The sequence below is a fragment of the Ruditapes philippinarum genome, unplaced genomic scaffold (assembly GCF_026571515.1).
Source record: "Ruditapes philippinarum isolate M1 unplaced genomic scaffold, ASM2657151v2 ctg5276_1_1_1_1, whole genome shotgun sequence".
NCBI lineage: Eukaryota > Metazoa > Mollusca > Bivalvia > Venerida > Veneridae > Ruditapes > Ruditapes philippinarum.
In genome coordinates, this window is record NW_026852354.1 from 80528 (window position 1) to 99014 (window position 18487).

At 32.6% G+C, this 18487-nt stretch overlaps 2 protein-coding genes across 2 annotated transcripts; one reads left to right on the forward strand and one right to left on the reverse strand.

Moving 5' to 3' along the window:
• The first annotated feature begins 6354 nt into the window (after positions 1-6354).
• LOC132757957 (AP-5 complex subunit mu-1-like) lies at positions 6355-15220 on the forward strand. The gene is made up of 6 exons (XM_060749458.1): positions 6355-6503; positions 7183-7312; positions 10212-10313; positions 10734-10804; positions 11125-11197; positions 15065-15220. The coding sequence occupies exons 1-6, from the start codon at positions 6424-6426 to the stop codon at positions 15218-15220; spliced, it is 612 nt and encodes a 203-aa protein (XP_060605441.1). The 5' UTR covers positions 6355-6423.
• LOC132757935 (uncharacterized) lies at positions 11349-13977 on the reverse strand. The gene is made up of 3 exons (XM_060749440.1): positions 13464-13977; positions 12985-13303; positions 11349-12846 (listed from the first exon to the last, which is right to left on the reverse strand). Exons 1-3 carry the CDS (start codon positions 13800-13802, stop codon positions 11810-11812), a joined length of 1695 nt encoding a protein of 564 aa, XP_060605423.1. The 5' UTR covers positions 13803-13977; the 3' UTR covers positions 11349-11809.
• Positions 15221-18487: the final 3267 nt, after the last annotated feature.

Consider the following 18487-nt stretch of genomic DNA (forward strand, 5'->3'; position numbering starts at 1 on the left):
TATATTTAAATTACAAAATTGTAATATGTATAATAAGCATTTTAATAAAATGCGAAGTAAACATTTATATGCCACTATTGAAAATGTTTTTTGTTGGGTTTTTTTTTTTTTCGAATCAATAATAGATATTGTTGAGATTAAACAATATGAAGAAGAAGATGAAGAAGAAGAAGAAGAACGTTTATTTCACTTAAACTACAAGTTTCTCGTGATTAACATATATACAAGCATACATATATAATGACATAAAAAATACAATGGCATGAAAGTAAACATAATAATTGGATGGACGAAACAAAATAGAGATGACAATTTTGATTAAAGCAAAATGGCTATTACATACACAGTAGTATACACAATAAAACTTTTCGTTAGTTTGGACCTGTTAGGTATACATAAAAGTAGGTTGAAATACATATCTAAGCATTAATAATCGTAATTTGAAAGCTTCATTAATATATTGACAAAGCATAATTGTTTCTTTATTTTCTTTATCACTTTATAATAATTGAGTAAACTTAAACATACTTGGTCTATTTCTATAATAATTCATAATATATATTTTTCTTAAATTTTCATATGCAGGACTCTTAAACACAAAATGGAACTCGTCCTCAATTTCATTTGTATTGCAAATTAAACAATATCTTAAATTTCGCTCTACTCTTTCACGTGAATATCTACCTGTCTGTATTCTAAGATTATGAGCTGAAATACGCAGTTTTGTCAAAGCTATTCTTAGTTTTCTTGACACAATATTTTCTAAATAAGGTGACATTTCAAAACTGTCCTTTACTGATTTATATAAAAATAAAACATCATTACAATTAATACTAGCTCTCCATTCTTGTAAATATTCATCTATTAATCTCTGTTTAAAAACGACAATAAAACAATTTTAATTAACGCTTAAAGGGTTTAACCATACATAAAAAAAACGTATTTTTCTAAAAGATTTCGTACAATTTGCAAACCAGTTTGTATACCCTATATTTATATCAGACATACATGAATTAACAATTGTAGTTATAATAATATTACTTGAACTTATTATCTTAAACCAAAATTTTACAATTCGAACATATCTGTTTATCTACAACGGATATCTTCCAAGTTCACCATACACAGCTACGTTACTAGTAGATTTTCTAACACCAAGAATAGTTTTACAAAATTTCCTGTATAATTCAATGTAACACCTAGATAATTAAAATCATTTACAATTTCTATATTATCTTGACCATATAACCATTTTTCTCCTGCTCTTAAACCACCTCTCTTACGAAAAACTACGATTTTGGTTTTGTTTACATTAACTTCTAATCCCCATTTATTGCAGTATTCATGAAGCTTATTTAAAGAATTTTGAGGATTTTCATCAATTAATACCATATCATCAGCAAACAAAAGTAAAATTAGGCAAATGTTTTGAAGATCTATACCAGAATTTAAGTGATTTTGCAAATAAAGTTCTAGATCTTCAATAAACAAGGAAAACATAACTGGCGAAATTATCTCCCCTTGACGTAATCCAATCGAAATATCAAAAAAATCAGAATAGTTACCACAGGACTTAACACAAGATTTAACAGAGCTATACATACTTCTTATTATTCTTAATAATTTACCATTCAAACCAGCATAATACATCTTAAACCAAAGTGCATTCCTGTATATAGATTCAAAACAGCGTTTTAAATCAATAAAAGCACAATACAATCTTTTATTCTGGTTCAAATATTTTTCAATTATAGAATGCAGTATAAAAACAGCTTCTGTAGTCGAACTACCTTTTTTAAAACCAAACTGTGCATCAGAGATAATATTATTTTCATCACACCATTTAGTTATTCTTTGATTTAAAATACTAGTAAACAATTTACCAAGATGACTTAATAAAGTTATTCCTCTGTAATTTTGTACATTTTCTTTATTTCCTTTTTTATGTAATGGTATAATACAACCTCTTGTCCAGATTTCGGGGAAATTGCCAGATTCTAAAATATTGTTAAATAGCTCTGTTATATGTCCAGACAAAATATCACTTGCTTCTATAAAATATTCGTTTAAAAGATTATCTATCCCCGCCGCTTTATTTCGTTTAAGCATAGAAATTGCCTTAAGTACTTCCTGTAAAGTAATATTTCCATCTAATTCAGAAAAAACAGGGTTAAAATCATTAAAATCATGGACATTGTTAAAATCTTCTGCTCTTTCATTCAAGGAAAAATTTACTTCAGAGAACATAGTTTCAAAATATGTTTTAAAATCGTGCAAAGGTATTTCACAATTATTACGTCCCTGTTTCTTTTTAAAATAGCGCCAAAAATCACGTGGTTTACTCTTTTTTAAATTTTCAAATTTTTTAGTTTGTTGCCATTTAAAAGAACGACGTTTTTTCTTAACAACATATTTATACCTAGATTTACGTTGAACTAATTCTAATCTATCAGTCTCTGTGGCGTGTAGTTAGAATTAACAATTGATAGAATTAACAATGAAAGTTATGATAAGTTATATATATATATTGCCAGATTATGAAGTATTATTATAATTATTATTACCAATTCAATTCATTTTTTTTTTTTGCATTTTTTCGGCAATGCATACAAAATAAATATAAATCACTTGAAATATGACATACACATTAAACAAATATACAATGTTCACATAAAAAGCAGGAACATCAATCCATAATTCGTCCATTGTTTCTAGACACTAGAAAAAATTAATGCAAATGCTTTAATCTAGAAATTTACATAATTGTAATATTCTACTTTTATTTCTTGATGACTTGATTATGTAATAGAACTTATTAGATACATGATTTGCTTAGTTGTGAAAATAAGGGACAACACAGTAAGAAGTGGTATTCTGATTAAACATTTTATACGAGCACAATTTACAAAATCGGTTATTTCTATTCAGGCAGTATTGCGAAATGAGACCATAAACAAATCATGAGATGTTTACGTATATTGTCATTTTTTTACAATATTAAACTATTCCTCGAAACAAAACTGTTTTATATTTATTATTATGGCACTACAACTCAATAAATCACATGTACATTATAGTGGTTGTTTTTATCTAATATTTCATAGAAGTTAGAAAAACAATATTTGGAACATGGACATATCAAGTCAAAGTATTTATTAGCATAAACATATATACATGTTTTTCGCCACACGCGGTTAGATTAACAAAAGTAATATAATATTGAAAAGTATGCAAATATATAATTCATGTTTCATTTTCATGTTTTAACAAAAGATGGACACATAAGTACACATAAACACATACAATACAATTCATGGCATTTTTAACATATCTAATAATATACAGCATGAATATGAAAAATAGTTTAGAGAAATACATTTTATTATACAACTCTCATTTCTCTTCTTTAAAGTCAGATAGACAAATTTTGCATGTTTAACTATAACAGATATTTTGGGTGTTGACATAAGCTTATTGAATTTATTCATATAAGGCCATGTGTGATAATAATTATATAAAATTATCTATAAAAAGGACATATTAACAAAAAATGATACTCTGATTCAACTTGATTCATAGAACATCTTCTACATAATCTTTCGCTTCTAATAATATTTCTATATCGACCTTCTTCAATCTCTAAGTTGTGTGATCTAAATCTCACTAGTGCCTCGACATAAACAGTATTTAAATAACTAGCTTGAATAAAGTTTAACTGAAATTCTCTATGATAATCTAATGTAGGAGATGAGTCTAATTCAGATAACCATTGTTGGTAATATTGATCATGCATTCTTTGAATTATTAATTTAACATTCATTTCAGATATTCTATCACAATTCCACAGGTAAGAAAAACCAAGGTCATCTAATAACTTTTTTACATTACATGACCAACTATTTAACAATCTATTATTTCGTCCCTGCAACATCATTAATTTGTACATAGTTGAGTCAGGCATATTTTTAATTTTATACCAAAACTTAATTATTCTAATTTTACGTACTATACACAAAGGAAATACACCAAATTCTCCATAAACTGCAGTAGTGCATGATTGTTGTTTAACACCAAGTATTTGTTTTTGTATATACGTTCTATGTCCGGAGATTTATGGAAACCCCATATTTCAGATCCGTAACATAAAATTGGTAATACCATTGAATTAAGAGTTTTAATTTATCTTCAATATCTTTATTAACATTATCAAAAAGAGAGTTCAAAGAATAAAGAGTTTGGGCAGACAATGATTTTTGAGCTTGATAAAATAGATAAATACAGAATCCCCAAAGAAAGCCCAACACGGCAAAATTGAAAATGTTGCAGGCTCGGTTTGATTGAGCCTGTTCATGGACGGTACTGGAAAGTGCAAGTTACCGTCCACGCCCCTAGCACTGGCTTAAGCAGAATTCAACATTTAAACATGAAATAGTAAAATTTTAACTTCCATTAGATGATAGCGTTACTCTTAAATAAGTAAATGTTTTAACTTGTTTTAAAATTTTATTGTCATACTTAAATATCAACATTGTATTCGTCCTCAATATCAACATCGTTACAAAGTTTTTATCTTTCGTTACATGGTAATCTATTTTGACCTGACTTTCTAGTGTGTATGCGCTGAAATTCGCATTCTTGTAATAAAAAATCTTTTTGTAAGGTAAAACATTAAAGCTGCACGCCTCCAGATGAGCCAAAATATGTTCAAGAAAATCGACAAAATGTACTAAATTTTCAGAAAGGTTAAAATATTGAAGATCCAAGATATATTTTACATGTTATGTACGGTATTTTGCAGTATTTTATCCCCACATTTCTACTGCGTTACAAACGCATTAATGGCTGTTTTGCATATGTGGACCACTTTTTGGTAATTTTGTGCAGATTGCAATATGTAAATTACTTTTAAATATATTTTCAAAATTTTCATGAAAATTAACATAAATCTGGAGGCGTGAAGTACAAAAATATTTCATATGACAGCATAGTGTTACACATTTTTTTTTTAAATCATATCTAAATGAATTGAAACTTGATATAAAATACCACTTCATAATATTTTATAGTAACCCATGTTTTGCCTATAATAGCATTATTTATTCTTTAACACACTAAGAAAAAGTAAGAAGCACATACTTCAAATACAGGGTCTATAAAATCTGAAGACCATATTTGTAAATTAGAAAATGTTTATAAAAATAGTTCTGTCATATCATATTTATTTATTCCATCTATCTTAAAGGGACTCCACTGAGGTTTAAATGCCTAAAAACATAACTTGAGAAATTCTTACATAAATGAACTGGGGCGCTTTAAACAGAAATTTATGCAAAGATAGTTAAGAAATATACTTTATAATAAATCAAAAATCGTAGTTTTATGCTTTTCTTAGCCTAATTTGAGTGAAAAGCGTTTAAACGCTTTTCATTTTGGGTCATTTTTTTTACAATTTGAATAATTATTATGAAAATGTGCGCGAATGATCTGAAAGTTTGCACAAAGATTCGTGGTCTACACCTACATCAAATGGTACATTTATCTAGAAGAAAAAAATCAGTCCCATCAAGTCAACATCAGTGGAGTCCCTTTAAATATAACTGTTCTGCTTTGATTGAAACAATGCTTTATGTGAGTTTAAAATTCTAGTAACAATTAATAGAACCTGATATTTGAAAATGATGCATAGAAATCTTACCTGTTTCACATTTCCGGTGTTGCCAGCGTTCACAAATGTCACAAGCGACAGCATGCATACGTGATGATACAATTTTGGAGCATCGGACACAGTAATGTTTGGTAGCCATGATTACAAATGATCAAAGATGAATTTTTTCTTATATTTATACATATAAATTTCATCACCTTATTTTCAAACTGTTGTTAACCCGACAAACAAACTTTGGTGTTCAATTAATTTTCCTAATTAGCCATGGACTTTAATTGACAATTAAAGTCCGTGTAATTAACGTATTGTAATGAGAATTGTTATCAATTGTTAAGGTCTTTTTGATCATCAAGTATTTCCCCGCATGTTTTTTAATCAAAGTGGTTAATAACTTAATAGGCATAATTAACTTAAAGGTGTGATAAATAACATTTTAACAATCACATAATTATCAAATTGATTGCTACCAAGCATATTCAATTAAAAATTGATCCTGATTCAATACATTATTCACATAATGTAAAGAAAAAAAATATTTGTCGTATTAAAAACATTATACGGTCTGTAAAAAAAATGGTAAATTACACTATACATGCTTAAATTTTAAGATGGACGTAATGGACCTAAAGTTTTAAGTACGAATAAAATATGTTTGATTTAGTGAGTAGCCTACTCTGCGTTAGCAGCTAAGGGCAGTAAACCTTACAAATGTAGAGTACTCTTCATTTGTTTAAAGTTAAATTGTTATTTACTTCACTATGAGTATACAAGCTCTTTGGATTGTAAGAAATCGTCCAGTAAGCAAAACAAACGAAGAAGATGTTGTTTTATTCTCTAGGTAACAGAGCAGGGGAGCATGTGTTATATATTTTCAGTTAATTGAAACAGGTTGACTCGGCCTTCAATAAACTCGCCCTTTTAGTCACCCGGCCCCGTTAGACTTATTTATCCTGGTTATACCTTTTATTGCAATTCTAAATTTCATCAACACTGTATCAATCATAATAAGTTGTAAAGTGAGTCTGTAAGTGACTATTGTCCTAAGTAATCATTCTAAAAGTTACTTCTGAAACAATAAACTGACAAACAACACTGAACAAAGCATCCTACATGTAAAGGTATTAACTTGTGTGTTGGGCTGTGTTTATTTACCCTTGCCGCCATATGAACGAGCATATGCTGCATTTATTATTGGGAAAACTACACTTTAATTAATAATTATCTGCATATGAGTACCATATTTCCAGACCAGCCTGCGCATCCGCGCAGTCTGATCCATGCTGTTCGCTTACCAACCAAATTACAAGTAGAAAAACTGATAGCGAATAGCATGGATCCTAATCAGACTACGCGGATGCGTAGGCTGGTCTGGATCCATGCTGGTCGCAAATGCACTATGTTGGTTTTGTCATGACACGGCTCAATTATGAATAAACTTTTGATAAATAGTACAGTGGCAGCTCAATTGGTGTTGCAATTAAGATAGGACTTTAACTTTGTTACTTATTTATTTCCAGGTTATATCAAACATATATCAGAAAGTCAAAGGAATTGGATGGTGACCAATATGTTAAAATTCCAAGCAACCCAGAACTAGCTAAATCTGTCATGTTTGAGCTGGGCCACACAGCAGATGAATTCTCAAAAGTAAGAAAACTCACATGTCTATATTTCAGTTGCTTGTTTACTTTAGTTTTGAGGCACGAAAAATTTGTTATGGCCATAAAACTTTGAACCACTCACCCCTCATGCTGAGGGTTCAGATCCCACCATGGATTTTTTTACTTGAATATGAGAAGCTGTCCATGTAGCTTACTCAAGGTCATTGGTTCTTAGGAAAACACCTCTATAAGCATTGTATGCTTTCGGATCTAATCCTTTTTTCAGCATTGTATATTATGTAACTAATGTTTGTATGTAATATATGTTTGTGTGAAAATGTTTGAAATAAAATATGTTTAAAGTAAGGTCATTGGTTCTGCACAGATGCAAGCTTATGCCTTAAATAATGCACAATTGGACATCTTAGGTCTTCCTCCACCAATAAAGCTGGAAAGGCGCCATATAAACTTAATAGTGTTGGTGTAAGTACTGTGACATAAAATCCAGTGAAAATAAATGTCATATTCTTATAAAGAGATTTATCCTGCTACTGTCTTTTTCATCAGCTGGATAAAGCCCTGCCGGATAAACTTATCTATCTCCAGTCATTACGTCATATGATGACGTCACATGGTTAGCAGCAAAACAAAATTACATAAAGATGCTATTTTACCGGGGAAAAGTAAGAATTAAACCATTTAATTTATCTAAAAACATGATTAAAAGCAGGATAAATTAAATACATGGTTGATGTCGGGATGGTGAAGGTTTATCCGGTTCGCTGCGAAAGTGAATCTTGGCTCGCTAAAGCTCGCCAAGATACACTTTCTCGCTCACCGGATAAACCTTCTCCATCCCGACATCAACTATGTATTCTCTATATCTCAGTTGCTTCTCTAGCTGTGCATACTTAAAGGCATAAGCAAGCACGCACTCGAGTAGAATAACTGACTCATGTAGCTAGGCAATATCAATAGCTTTCACACTTGAAAATACTAGTACATGGATTACATGATTGTTAGTCCCCTACCGGTTTAACCGGAGGGGACTTTAGGTTTACCCTCCGTCCGTCTGTCCGTCTGTCTGTCTGTCCGTCTGTCTGTCCGTCTGTCTGTCTGTCAGTCCGTCAGTCCGTCCGTCCACAAAACTGGATCCCGCGATAACGCAAAAAGTACTGAAAATATTTTTATGAAACTTGATATATGGATAGATGGCAGTATGGAGATTATGCACGTCTTTTTTTTTTCTTCCTATGTTGAAAATTCTGGTTGCTATGGCAACAAATAGTCTGAAAATATGGCAAATTTAGCACATAAACTGGATCCAGTGATAACTCAAAAAGTACTGAAAATATTTTTATGAAACTTGAAATATTGGTAGATGGCAGTCTGGAGATTATGCACATCTTTTTCTTTTCTTCCTATGTTGAAAATTCTGGTTGCTATGGCAACAAATAGCCTGAATTTCAAGATTTCTGATTTAAATTTTTCAGCTTTTTCACTATATGTTCTTTATTTCTTAAGGTGTTTACTTCAAACTTTAAATATAAGTTTCTGGTCATCAACCACATCATATGTGACAAGGTTTATAACTCTAGCACAAAAAATATCAGTATTACCTCCCTTGAACTTAGATTTTTTAGGGGAAAAAATGTTGTCTTTTTTAAATAACTTCTTTATTTCCTAATGTATCTACTTCAAACTTCATATATATGTTTCTTATTATCACTCGACATTTTTGAGAAGGTTAAATACTCTAGCAAGACTATTTCCAGAATTATGTCCCCCTTTAACTTAGATTTTTTTTAAATATTAACAAATAGTCTGAAAATATGGCAAATTTAACACATAAACTGGATCCAGTGATAACTCAAAAAGTACTGAAAATATTTTTATGAAACTTGAAATATGGGTAGATGGCAGTCTGGAGATTATGCACATCTTTTTCTTTTCTTCCTATGTTGAAAATTCTGGTTGCTATGGCAACAAATAGCCTGAATTTCAAGATTTCTGATTTAAATTTTTCAGCTTTTTCACTATATGTTCTTTATTTCTTAAGGTGTTTACTTCAAACTTTAAATATAAGTTTCTGGTCATCAACCACATCATATGTGACAAGGTTTATAACTCTAGCACAAAAAATATCAGTATTACCTCCCTTGAACTTAGATTTTTTAGGGGAAAAAATGTTGTCTTTTTTAAATAACTTCTTTATTTCCTAATGTATCTACTTCAAACTTCATATATATGTTTCTTATTATCACTCGACATTTTTGAGAAGGTTAAATACTCTAGCAAGACTATTTCCAGAATTATGTCCCCTTTAACTTAGATTTTTTTCGAGAAACTGGTATTTTCACTCCAACTTCTTCATTCCTTATAGGATTTACTTTAAAATCCCACATCGTAATAATATGACAAGGTTGTATAAACATAATTTCCTTACTAAGCATGGAAACTTAACACATTACTGTGATATAGACAAACTTATTTTATTATGTTTTGTGGTTGATATTTTCAAATACAGACTTCATCCTCAAATTCATTATAAATGGCAATACACAGGAGTGTATGACAATTAAAGAACTTTTTGAGGGACCGGTAGGGGACTACTGTATTGCCCGCAATACTATCAAATGCTTGTTACATGTGCTATACAAGTAAAAATTCCATATCACAAGTTTTAATAGTTCTTTGTTTTGAACGTGTTAACATATAATATATGACTACATTTTGTATATATAATAAATTATAATAGCCTTGTTTTGCATTTAAAGGGATTTCAATAGCTTTATCTTGAAATAGAAAAACAGAGCAGCAAACCATCTTGCCAGGATGAAGGTCTTGCCACATCTCTTTAGACATTTTTACAGACTTGCATGGCTGTACGTGAACTAGTGACACACTCAACTATATGGTTTTTTTTATTTTTATTTTTTTTCAAGTTTGTACAGACTCGTGACAGCTGTGAGAGGATTGAACAGAAACCTGTGTATGAGATCAGTACAAAAGATGGGAAACTTTGGCCAATGGTTGTTGTAGAACAGGTGAGATTTATATTTTTAGTCTGGCATACAAATAATAATTTAATGTACTGATAATCTCTCTGGTCTGAACTTTACTTTGAATTTTATGTAGTTTTGAGTTTTGATAAGATCATACTGCATATATTTTAAATTTTACCATGGTAACCCTTGTGCATTACATTCTTTTAAAAGTATAATATTCTTAATGCCTTTGTTAAACCTTATATATAATATTCCTGTTATGTTAATCTAGGTTGACACTTAACTTGATTTACTTGAAAATGATATACAGCTGTATTTAGTCTTTCCAATGTTAAAATAGTGGAAGATATGTTTTGCAGTCACAATGTTTAGCAAACTGTGAGACAAACTCCAAGTCATGTATCACAGAAGAAGTGATTGTTTAAGTTAAATATAGAATAATATTTTAACTTATTTCAGTCTGGTTTAGTCTTATGCTGCTTACCATTTGTAAAACAGGGAACAAAAACTAGACCACCTCTAATAGATATGTAAGTACATTGTACATGTATATCTATACAGTTTCCTGAATATTGCTATAATAAATTAAATCAGTAATGAGTTTAAATTGTTACAGTGTTGATTACAATAAACAGGTTAAAAAAGTAATTTAAGATGTCTTTATATGAAAAAAAGAATTTAAATACATAGCTGTAGAGGGTTTGCTCCTTTATGTTAATTATACGCCAGAGCTTTGCTGAACATCATTTACATGCGGTACAATGTGGAAATTGAAAATTTGTTTCAAATATACAATGTACATGTTTGTAGAAAAGTTTCCCTTACTTCATTGCACCTCTCATTTTTTCAGACCTGGCGTAACTCTTGGTTTTACCTTGCTGTGTGCACTGGGAGATTTTTTGAGAAACACACCAATTTCTGATGTAAGACTTTTTCTGTAAAATTTTGTGTTTCTGCTAGTTCAATAATATAAGAAATTCCATTTGAAATGGACACATAAAAGACAATGTAAATGTGGTAACATTTAGTAGTCCTCTTCAAAACTTATATAAACGTGCCCCTGGCATATAGCCTCGAGTGCCCATGTTCCGGTGATATAAGGACAGAATTGAGAATAAAACCAACTTTAAGAATGAAAAAAACAGTTGTAACATTTGCCAAATAAAAACAAATAACTTACCTTCAAAATGCCTTTGTTTTTATTAAAATAGCATAAGTAGTTCATGATTTTTTTTTCAAAAGTTTAACCACCTCCAAAAAATTCTTCTGTAAAAACATGGTGCCCTGATTCCGGTGACGTCATACACATGCTAATCAAGGGGGGTAACTCCGAATAAAACAACAATTAGGCCACTTACATTTTTATGTTGGGTTCTACAGGTACATATGTTTTATACATAGTAATTTTAATTCAAAACATAAATTTTTCACAGTTTTAATCAGTTATCATTGCACATATTCTCAAGGAAGTAAATTTCCAATTTAGTTTATTTACATCTTGTTATATCAAGTCACAAATATGCAAGGATGCAGATTCACTCTTCCTCCTTGCAACATGGGCAAACAAAGTGATCTCCACGCCTTAAGACTCTTTCAGAAGTACAATAAATCAAATGCACCCAGTGGCCACAAGACTCACACTGCCCCCATGTTGTAAACTTTACAAAATTGCGGTTCAACAGTTCAACTGGGGTAAATTTTTTGCATTTACAACAAAGTTCAGACTCATCAATTTCAATTTCACTGTCAGTATCTGACACATTTTCAACAAGATTTATACATGATGGCCCAGGTTGTGGTGATGGTGGGGTCTTCTTTTGCTGTTTACTCTGCTTAACCTTAGATTTTGACTGGTTAGATTTTCCTTGTTTTTGAACATGCTCAGTCATTTGTTTCAGTACAGACTCATTGATTTCCTTACCTGCAACAATTTTACTCATGGTATTTCTTGGTTTTGTTTTGTTTTCATTTTTTACCCTTTTAAGACTAGCCTCTTTCTGGTGCAAGAAATTTACAATGTCCCGAGGCATTTCATTTAATTCTGACTGGACCCCACCTATCACTGTTGCCTGGCTATCATCACTGACATCAGTGTCAGAAGAACATGATCTGAACACCTCTGCAGGTAGAAGTTTCTCCTGTGCGATGGCCAAGGGATCAAATGGGTAAATGCCTGCACGGCGGAATGCAGCCTGGACATTATTTGGGGTAAGGGCAGCTAGATAGGATGAACAAGATACTTGGCAAATATTGTATCTGGTAATTACTGATGAAACTTCCCTAATCAGCTTGTGACATTTTATATCATATATTTTCTGAAAGGGGCCAAAACATCCTACATCCATGGGCTGAAGAATGTGGCTACAATGGGGTGGCAATATGAAGATAACAATTCCTAATTTATGTGCCCATTCAGAGAGACCTACAGACACATGAGACTTATGCCCATCTAGGATCACAAGGATTTTCTTATCATTGCGTCCAGGAACAAATTTAAGAAAGTGATGTTCTAAATAATATCTAAAAATGCTGCCATTAGACCAGCCGGTTTCACTAACTGTTCCATCAGCACCTGAAATGTAAAAATAGTTTGATTTAGCTATGCCAATATAATATTTTTACTGTGAAAAAAATCTACCAAATATGCAAAAAAAATATCAGTATTTAGATATTTGTTAAATAAGTAACTTTTTTTAATTAAATAATTAACCTGGCGATGCTCCAATCATAAGCTCAGACCTCATGCGCTGTCCGGGAAAAACAAGATAAGGGGGGATAGCTTGTCCAGCTGCACTTCCAGCACCAATCAAAGTTACAATCTGTCCCTTGCCAGAGGTAACAGCAGAGGGGATGTAACTAGAACTTGACACTACATGAGGAGGCTTATGCTCAACTTTGACTGCCTTTTCATCAATGTTGAAAATCAAATGGGGTTCAATGTTGTGGTTTTCAATTGTTTCTTTTAAGTTGATGAAGTATTTCATCACTGTATCTCGTGATGCCATTTTTGCTCGGGCGTGTTCTAGACCCTATAATGGAGAATAATAATATGATTAAGAATATCAATTGATTGAATACAAGTTATGAAATAATACATTAAAAAGCATATTATGATATAGGTCTACTGTACTTGAATATATTTAATTATTAGATGTGAATTATTTCAATATAAAACAAAAAAATACCTACTTTTGGTTTAACAACCTTTAACTCTGGCCACCTCTTTAAAAACCCTCTCATCCATTTCATCGTGAGTGGTCTATCCTGAGTTCGTCGACCTAATTGGACAGCATAATCAGTGGCAATGTCAACACACTCTTGTCTTGTGTACCCATGGCCATATCCTGCCATAGTTTTGAAATGGCTGACAAGATTAGCCTCTTCATACTCGTCAAACAAGGGTTGTCCACCAGCAGACAGAGTATCAATATGAACTAACCCTAAAGTTCTGTCCCTAAGGGTACTCTCTGGGACACCATAGAGTTTTGAGGCTTTTCTAACTGATGTGCCATTCTCCTTTATATGCATATAGGCATTTGTCAATGCTGTAGGGGAGTAAAGCCTGTTTTTACGGCGAATTTTCTTTGGATTTTGCTGAAAAGCAATTTTGAGATAAAACAAATGATAAAAAATCACATAAGAAATAGGTCTGAAAACCACTCATGAAAAATGTGCTTAGCCCTAACTTACCGAAAATTGCACGATGGGAAAATGTCAATAGAGGTTTGTTTACAAACATAAATCAGCTGTCAAATTTTCAAATGATGTTTTTGAAGCAAAAATAGGCAGTTTTTGAAAGCAATGAATTGGAAATAGTAAAAAATACAAATTTACATGAAGATGAAATGTTATGACCCTTCTTTACCTGCTTTGTTCGCATTTTGAGCTGATTTTCTGTTTGCTGTTTGCGTTCTGCAATACACAAAATTTTATCGAGCACTTGACGTATGACGTCATCGATTTCGCGCGAGACAGGAAGTAAACAAAAATCACCGGAACCAGGACTCCCACGGAATAAGGGCACCCGAGGCTATATTGGCATGCCCATTTATCACTCTGTTTCTAAAGACATATGTAGGGAATGTTATGTCTTCTTTTGTGAAAGTCCAGAGCATTGATATTTGACATATAGTATTTCCTAGTGAATCTCTACAAAAATTTAGTCTTCTGGGGTCAAAATGGCACCCTCTCTTACTTTACACAGACATGTATAGAAAACATGCCTTTGTTGGTCCTAAATATTTAGCATGTAACATCACCTTTTGTTCTTCTAACAAAGTGTTATAAATCTTATCCATTGGATCAAAATTGGCCTCTGCCCAGGGGACACCTTTTTACAGATCTAAGGTGAGGACTCTAGGACCATCATGACCCTATTGTTATTTTTTTTAATTGCTTAACAGATTTACTTCAAATAGTTGCTTCTTATCTCATTTCATTTAAAACCTCATTTCACATTAAATTTTTTACTCTCATCTTTTTTTCAATCAAATAAGAATTTTTAACTCCGAAGCAGTTGTTAAATATCATCTCTCACACAGTTTACTACAAGGTCTAGAACTCTGTCTATTTTGAAAGTAATGCCCCTTTTGAACTGAAAATTTAATGTTAAATTTAGTATTTTTATTACTCTGGATTTTACCAAAGATATTTCCTCTCTGAGCATTATCATTTGGGAAATAAGTCTCCTTTTTAACTTAAAATATTAAATTTTTTGTCTTAAAGGATTACATTAAAAGTAATAAAATATCTACATCATTATCCATGCTAGTTGATTATTTATTTTTCAGTTTGATCAAAAGATCAGTGATATATATGCATTCCTGACACAAGCTGCACCATTTGGTACTGTACTTGACACCACTGTCGACTCTGTCCTCGCCAAGATGACAAATAAAATAAGCGCAACACCTAAAACTCAGAAGGTATTTATTATTACTGTGTAATTTTTAGCTCACCTGTCACAAAGTGACAGGGTGAGCTTTTGTGATCGCTTTTCGTCCGGCGTCCGTCGTCCGTCCGTCGTCCGTCCGTCGTCCGTAAACTTTTACTTTAAATGACATCTCCTCATAAACCACTAGGCCAATTTCATCCAAACTTCACAGGAATGTTCCTTTGGTGGTCACCTTTAAAAATTGTTCAAAGAATTTAATTCCATGCAGAACTCTGGTTGCCATGGCAACCGAAAGAAAAAACTTTAAATATCTTCTTTTAAAAAACCCTAAGAGCTAGAGCTAAGATTTTTAGCATGAAACATGTTCTAATAGGTGTCTACCAAGTTTGTTCAAATAAAAGCCCTGGGGTCAAAATTGGCCCCGCCCCAGGGGGTCATTGATTTTCCCTATATGCATATAGTAAAAACTTAAAAAATCTTCTTTTAAAGAACCCAAAGAGCTAGAGCTAAGATATGTAGCATGAAACATGTTCTAATGAGTGTCTACCAAGTTTGTTCAAATAAAAGCCCTGGGGTCAAAATTGGCCCCGCCCCAGGGGGTCATTGATTTTCCCTATATGCATATAATAAAAACCTAAAAAAATCTTCTTTTAAAGAACTCAAAGAGCTAGAGCTAAGATATTTAGCATGAAACATGTTGTAATGGGCGTCTACCAAGTTTGTTCAAATAAAAGCCCTGGGGTCAAAATTGGCCCCGCCCCGGGGGTCATTGATTTTCCTTATATGTGTATAGCAAAAACTTAAAAAATCTTCTATGAAAAAACCCAAATAGCTAGTGTTTAGATATTAAGCATGAAACATCTTCTAGTGAGTGTCTACAAAGTTTGTTCAAATAAAAGACCTGGGGTCAAAATTGGCCCCGCCCCGGGGGTCATTGATTTTCCTTATATGTGTATAGCAAAAACTTAAAATCTTCTTTGAAAAAACCCAAATAGCTAGAGTTTAGATATTAAGCATGAAACATCTTCTAGTGAGTGTCTACAAAGTTTGTTCAAATAAAAGACCTGGGGTCAAAATTGGCCCCGCCCCGGGGGTCATGTGTATAGCAAAAACTTAAAATCTTCTTTGAAAAAACCCAAATAGCTGGAGTTTAGATATTAAGCATGAAACATCTTCTAGTAAGTGTCTACAAAGTTTGTTCAAATAAAAGCCCTGGGGTCAAAACTGGGCCGACCCCAGGGGTGTCATTGTTTTTAACTATATGTGTATAGTAAAAACTTTAAAAAAACTTCTTTTAAAAAGCCCAATGAGCTAGAGCTTAGATGTTTAGCATGAAACATCTTCTTATGGGTGTCTACCAAATTTGTTCAAATAAAAGCCCTGGGATCAAAATTGGCCCCACCCCAGGGGGTCATTGATTTTCCCTATATGCATATAGTAAAAACTTAAAAAATCTTCTTTTAAAGAACCAAAAGAGCTAGAGCTTAGATATTTGGCATGAAACATCTTCTAGTGAGTGTCTACCAAGTTTGTTCAAATAAAAGCCCTGGGTCAAAATTGGCCCCGCCCCAGGGGGTCATTGATTTTCCCTATATGCATATAGTAAAAACTTAAAAAATCTTCTTTTAAAGAACCCAAAGAGCTAGAGCTAAGATATGTAGCATGAAACATGTTCTAATGAGTGTCTACCAAGTTTGTTTAAATTAAAGCCCTGGGGTCAAAATTGGCCCCGCCCCGGGGGTCATTGATTTTCCCTATATGCATATAATAAAAACCTAAAAAAATCTTCTTTTAAAGAACTCAAAGAGCTAGAGCTAAGATATTTAGCATGAAACATGTTGTAATGGGCGTCTACCAAGTTTGTTCAAATAAAAGCCCTGGGGTCAAAATTGGCCCCGCCCCGGGGGTCATTGATTTTCCTTATATGTGTATAGCAAAAACTTAAAAAATCTTCTATGAATAAACCCAAATAGCTAGTGTTTAGATATTTAGCATGAAACATCTTCTAGTGAGTGTCTACAAAGTTTGTTCAAATAAAAGACCTGGGGTCAAAATTGGCCCCGCCCCGGGGGTCATTGATTTTCCTTATATGTGTATAGAAAAAACTTAAAATCTTCTTTGAAAAAACCCAAATAGCTGGAGTTTAGATATTAAGCATGAAACATCTTCTAGTAAGTGTCTACAAAGTTTGTTCAAATAAAAGCCCTGGGGTCAAAACTCGCCCCAGGGGTGTCATTGTTTTTAACTATATGTGTATAGTAAAAACTTTAAAAAAATCTTCTTTTAAAAAGCCCAATGAGCTAGAGCTTAGATGTTTAGCATGAAACATCTTCTTATGGGTGTCTACCAAGTTTGTGCAAATAAAAGCCCTGGGGTCAAAATTGGCCCCGCCCCGGGGGTCATTGATTTTCCCTATATGCATATAGTAAAAACTTAAAAAATCTTCTTTTAAAGAACTCAAATAGCTAGAGATATAGCATCAAACATGCTCTAATAGTGTCTACCAAGTTTGTTCAAATAAAAGCCCTGGGGTCAAAATTGGCCCCGCCCCGGGGGTCATTGATTTTACTTTTATGTGTATAGCAAAAACTTAAAATCTTCTTTGAAAAAACCCAAATAGCTAGAGTTTAGATATTAAGCATGAAACATCTTCTAGTAAGTGTCTACAAAGTTTGTTCAAATAAAAGCCCTGGGGTCAAAACTGGCCCGGCCCCAGGGGTGTCATTGTTTTTAACTCTATGTGTATAGTAAAAACTTAAAAAAATCTTCTTTTAAAAAGCCCAATGAGCTAGAGCTTAGATGTTTAGCATGAAACATCTTCTTATGGGTGTGTGTGGGGGGGTGGGGGCTATATACAGGTGAGCGACCTCAGGGCCTTCATGGCCCTCTTGTTAACATGTAGGTTAATTTATATACATTTATGATTACATCACTTTTGTAAAAGAATTGGTCGATTAACAAATCTTTGTTTCCACTTATACTTAAAGGAACTGATGTATATTTAAAAGCATGATTGTCTTCTATATAGTCTGATATTAGGTGGGTGCTATGGGGGGGGGGGGGGTGTACTTTAGGTCTCCCTCCACCAGTAATGCTGGAAAGTGTCCAAATGATTTTTGTGTCGCCTCTACGGAGTAGTGACGACATATAGGGATCACTTCTCCGTCGTCTGTCTGTCCGTCCGTCTGCCAGTCCGTCCGTCACAAAACTTGTCCGGACTACTCCTCATAAACTACTGGTGCAATTTCATCCAAACTTTAAAGGAATGATCAATACCAAGTCTAGTTGTGCATATTGTCAGCATTTTCCGGTTCAATGA

What these genes read in the sequence shown, in the direction of transcription:
- LOC132757957 (XM_060749458.1), top strand. Translation starts at nt 6,424, where the DNA reads ATGAGTATACAAGCTCTTTGGATTGTAAGAAATCGTCCAGTAAGCAAA. An exon ending in GATGTTGTTTTATTCTCTAG is followed by an intron (nt 6,504 to 7,182) that starts GTAACAGAGCAG and finishes ATTTATTTCCAG; the next exon opens with GTTATATCAAACATATATCA. An exon ending in CAATGGTTGTTGTAGAACAG is followed by an intron (nt 10,314 to 10,733) that starts GTGAGATTTATA and finishes AACTTATTTCAG; the next exon opens with TCTGGTTTAGTCTTATGCTG.
- LOC132757935 (XM_060749440.1), bottom strand. Translation starts at nt 13,802, where the DNA reads ATGCATATAAAGGAGAATGGCACATCAGTTAGAAAAGCCTCAAAACTC. An exon ending in TAAAGGTTGTTAAACCAAAA is followed by an intron (nt 13,304 to 13,463) that starts GTAGGTATTTTT and finishes TCTCCATTATAG; the next exon opens with GGTCTAGAACACGCCCGAGC. An exon ending in TATGATTGGAGCATCGCCAG is followed by an intron (nt 12,847 to 12,984) that starts GTTAATTATTTA and finishes TTTACATTTCAG; the next exon opens with GTGCTGATGGAACAGTTAGT.